The sequence below is a fragment of the Apaloderma vittatum genome, unplaced genomic scaffold, assembly GCF_000703405.1.
Source record: "Apaloderma vittatum isolate BGI_N311 unplaced genomic scaffold, ASM70340v1 scaffold22102, whole genome shotgun sequence".
Classification (NCBI taxonomy): Eukaryota; Metazoa; Chordata; class Aves; order Trogoniformes; family Trogonidae; genus Apaloderma; species Apaloderma vittatum.
Window position 1 is genome coordinate 9,838 of NW_009702228.1, and position 5,000 is coordinate 14,837.

Here is a 5,000-nt window from a genome sequence, read left to right on the forward strand (position 1 = left end):
ACACACACAAATTGCCAAACGCTTCCATAATGCCTCTGACCGTTCAGATGAGGTGAATGGGTTGTCGAGTTCCTGAATCAACATGCATCACGTAAACATCTCGGCTTAGATTTCATGAATCCTGGATAAATATTTGCAGTAGAAGAAAAAGGGTTTTGCATTTACTTCTTTTCCCCAAGGATTTCTAAACAACTGTTTGCACCTATAGGCATTATCAATTGGTGCATTATGTGGTCGATGTATTAGTAAACATACTGGTAAATGCACTGCAAAACTCTCAGTAGGAATATTGATGCTGTTGAAAAGATCATATTTCTTCTGAAGGCTCTCTAAAATGGTACTTTGTGAAAGAATTCTTGGCTTCTCGGCAGTGACGGAAAGATCTCTACAGCAAGATATCAGCAGAAGATTCCTTAAGATTGCCACGCATTCCTCCCCCCGGATTTGTTACAACTGCATAAAGCCCAGTGAGTCCAACTGGAGAATTTAGGTGCAGTTTTGTGACAAGAGCTTAATTTTCAGTGCTGTGGTATTACGGTTTCTTGCTTTGGTAGGGAGGTTGTGTGGGAGATGTTAGAGAAGTTGCAAGAAGCGTCAATATTGGTGTCCTAGGGCTGGCTAAAAGACTGCCTGGCTAGGTATTGGCCAGGTGTTTCCCCTTTCTCATCATGCTCATTCTGACAGTCTTAGAAATCTTTACAATTTGTACCTGCTCTTCAATGCCTCTCACCTCGGTTTGACAATTGATTTTTTTTTTTTTGATTTTTAATTTAATTTTCCTTCCCCTCTTGACCTGCTTGAAATTTCTTTTTTAGGTTCTTTATCTTTGGATTAATTAGAGCTAATGCTCAGACAAGGACACAGGAAGTCCCAAGCTGCATGGTTTATACGGGGGTGCTAAGGATAGGAAGGCAAAGCCGAGGGGACCCCTGGTCACCCTGGAGAACGGCTGTAGTCTGGTGCCAGATTGACGTGGGGCGAGTGCTTTAAACGGGGAGGTGAAAGCAGATCCCTCACAAATTGTGTTGTGTATCCAATCCACTGTGTTAGTGCGCTAGGGCAGTATATCGAGAAACTTTGGCTGCTTTGTGATTATTTTATGTCTTAGTATGTTACCACAATAATGCTGAAAGAATGGCAACAGTACCGTGAACGCAAGTTATTTGTTACGATTTCTTAAATATTTTGTAGTGGGCATTGACAAACACTGCTAAGGTTTGCCACTTTCTGTTCAGTTATTTCTAACATTTTTAAGAAATGACTGGGAAGTTTTATTTTGTGTGTGTTTTAATAGAGATGACATTGCATGCTTTCTTGCTGAACTTAAATGCAGAAATTTTACGTGCTTATTCTAAAGAGAGGTTTGTGAAATACAAGTAGCTCTGTGTGCAGAAGGATGTTTGCAGTATTTGAAGTATGTAGATTTATCAGAATAAGTTTATCATAGGGAATTTCATAATGTTAAAGATGAGATGTTGGAAAAGTGTTTTATGTCAAAGCATATCTAGAACTTTCAGGATTTGGAGCAGGAAATAAGAAGTAGATAAATTGAAGAGCAAGAGTAATTTTTCAGTCAGACATGTGACTCTTGTTCCTTTGAAGGCACTGGCAGGCTTGACCAGGTGATAGGCAGAGTCACTTGGTGCTTGTGTGCTGAAAAGTGTTGTTCAGGGCTCACCTCCCTTTTTGTATTTCATTGTTTGCACCTGAAGTTGTCAGAGAACTTTCTGTTGTCTTCATCTGAACAGAGCTTGCCTTCATAGGCACCAGTAAAACTGGGGGCTGCATCTGCTCCGCCTCCACAAAATGCTGTGTAGCTGAAGAAAGAATTTGTTTCGCTGAGGAAGAAAGCCTTGTGAGCATTTGCAGTTTCGTGTCTCCTTTCTAATAATGTTTCAATGTGTTTTGCAACTCCCATTATTGGTCAAAGCCTTATGTCTCTGTCTTTGGAACCTGGCGAGCATCTTCCCTCCCATCTTACTTACGGGATGCAAGAGGTTCATAGCTGGGAATAGAGGCTGTGCTCCTAATACGGTATCTCAAAGCCCTCTTAGATAGCTTATTGAAATTTAAGGAGTGAGTGTGTTCAGCTTTTTTTCTATTGAGATGGAAACACTGTTGCATGCCCCCTAAAATCTACAGATAAGTAACAGTATTCAGGCAGCAGTTACAACTCTTATGCTGAGCTACTAGTTCCTGGGCTGCCCAGCGGTCTGAAGGTACTGGCCGGCAGACATCTGTGGAGTTAAACAAGTGGTTGAAGAGCAATGGGGTGATGCAGCTTTTATCAGGCAGAGCCATTTATCTGGTTCTAGTAGTTGAATGCATGCCTCTTAATAAGTTTAGATGTGTACGCTGGTTTATTTTGTTTTTACAGAACAGCTAAACATAAGCAAACGTTCCTCCCAAAACAGTGCAAGGCTGGAACAGTTAAGTGTTGGTAAACGGAAGCGTGAGAATGAGAAAATGAATTCTTCAGTTCTTCCACTGGTGTTAACTGGTCATAAGTACAGATTGAATTACCGTATAATGACTGTATTTCCCTTTTCAGGACGTAAGGGACACTTTTACGTGACAGAATGGATGAACAGTCACAAGGCATGCAGGGACCTACTGCTCCACCATTTCAGCCACAGGTACTTTTTCTTCTTTTCTTCTATTTATAAGATCAATTACTCAAGAGCGGATGCTATCATTTCCTAAGCAGAAAAAGAAATTAAAAAACAATTTTTCTTGTACGGACAAAGAAGCTGAAAACATAGAAGGTGGTCTGGTGATCTTGAAATTAGTTGTATATCAGTCCTGTATTTCACAGAAAATAATTACTTTTCATTTTTACCTCCTGTTGCTTCCTTAACTTTGAGGGGTTGGAGTTGGAGTGAGAGTAGGAAGCGAAGACACAGGCAGTTGTTCTCCTGAGAAATGGTGAGCATTTAAACACTATGTTTCAAAATTGTACCAGAAATGCTGTATTTATTTCAGACTGTTACCTTTGACTTTTTCTTATGCCTCCTGACAGTGATACTGTATGAATCAGTATCGTTTCTCTTGCCAGGTTTCAACATGTAATTCTGAGTAGCTGTAGTTTTGTTGAAAGAAGATATGTAAGAAATTTAATCTTTGTGTTTATGTTGATGGTGTGAAACACAGGATAAAGATTATCTGATAGGAGATAGGATATTGCGTTTTGACATTTTTAGGAAGCAGTTTGGCCCCCGTTCCTGAGCAGGGTCTCCTAGAGCAGGTTTCCCAGGACTGCTTTCCTCATAGGAGAGACGCTGCAGTGCCCTGATGGTTAGTGGGCTTTTGCTGGACTCTGTCCAGCACATCTGTACATGGGTGGCCCAGAACTGGACATGGTACTCCAGAGATGGTCCCACCAGTGCTGAGTAGTGGGGAAGGATCACCTCCCTTCATGTGCTGGCAGCCATCCTGCTGGTGCAGCACCGGATACCGTTGGCCTTTTTCGACACAAGGGCACGGTGCTGCTCCACGTTCAACTTGGTGCCTGCCAGCACCTCTGCAAAGGTGTTTACCAGTAGGAGAGTGCTCAGCTTGTACTGGTGCATGGGGGTTATCGCTGCTCAGGTGCAGGGCACTGCTGGCTACTGACCTCCAGCTAGAGTTTGTGCCATTAGAAGCTCCTTTTTGATTTGGAATTAAGTGCCTGAAACTCTGTAATAGTCTGTTGTCTACAGAGTTAGAACGCTGTACTTCCTTACATCACAAGGATGTCTTGAAAGGGCGGACCCCTAAGTACTCCCAAACCTCTTGCATGTTGTAGAAAAGAATATGCAAGAAGGTAGGAAAATATGGATTAGTGGTCTGATACAGTAGACTTTAAATTGTAGGACTTCCTCAAGAGCAGAATGGGAGCTTTTTAGCATCTCCTGAGAGAAGAATGTGACTCTGTTACTAGACCTTATAAACCATAAACCAAAGGCAGAATATATCCCTTGCTGTTTGTGTGGGGTTTTTTTTCCCTAAGCCAAAGGACAGTAGTTTATCAAGACCTCTCTAATACAGAAGACATTGCATATATCTGCTCAGTGTCGCTGTTCTCTTTGTTTTCTAGTTTGCTCGCATTCCCCTTAAAACACAGGGTCAGGGCTGTGTGCAGTGTTCTGTGTGCACACAGGAGACTTAAGTAGTGAAGCATTCTGTTTTCTGCTTCATTCAAATGCTTTTTGTAAAAATGTCTTGCTTTCTTTTTGATGCTGACTGGCCAAAGAGTTTAACTTTTCAAGGAAGGCTTTCCATGGTATTTTGTAGATCGTGTGTGATAATAGCTAATATAAAAATCACAATTCTCTGGTTTGAGGGTCGGTTTCTGATTACTAGCCCTTAGGATGCTAGTACCAAGTGCCAGGATGGAAAACAAGAATCATCTGCAAGGTTTTGCAGTCATATTTTAAGCTGGTTGTCTTGGATAAGTTTGAATTGTAAAGAAACTTCATTGCTGTATTATATGTATTGAATAGTGCAGTTTTCTTTGGGATTTCATTGGTAACTTCTCTGCGAAAATAATTTTTCTGCTGCTGTTTCTCATCTTATGGCTCACTATTAATCTGCTTAACGTACCCTTTCAACCTGTGAGAACTTAGTTTTTTATAGGTTAGGAATCCTCATAGGAGGAACTTGGTTGAACATTTTTAAAAATGTCTGGTGAAATTTTTTTCAGCAGTGGGCTCCTTGTGAGACAGGAGGTTGTGGTGAATAGAGAATTCATCGGGTTTTTTTTAGCTGTCTCCAGCAGGTTTGTGGAACACGCTGTGTTTTTCTGTGCCTCCTTTGATTGGTCCTGAAGTTTGTTGATATTTGATCAGACATTAGGTGCTTTGGAAAGTTGACATCCCAAAGGTGATGAGAATTGCATGCCAATAGAAAATTTTGGAAAAAATGATGAATTAGGATGTCTTGAGAGCTACTGTCTGGCACAATCTTGGAAGTTAGCTGTGAGTGTCTTGTGCTGATGACCACGGCCTCTCACCAATGTGTGC

At 41.2% G+C, this 5,000-nt stretch overlaps 1 protein-coding gene across 1 annotated transcript in view; it reads left to right on the top strand.

Annotated features, from left to right (window-relative positions):
- Window positions 1-5,000, top strand: part of NEK7 (NIMA-related kinase 7) — a gene marked incomplete at its 3' end in the record, with an annotated part of 48,181 nt that overhangs the window by 8,007 nt on the left and 35,174 nt on the right. The window contains exon 2 of the mRNA XM_009879482.1: window positions 2,552-2,636. Coding sequence (XP_009877784.1) covers window positions 2,580-2,636 — 57 coding nt within the window. The remainder of the gene's footprint in view (window positions 1-2,551; window positions 2,637-5,000) is intronic.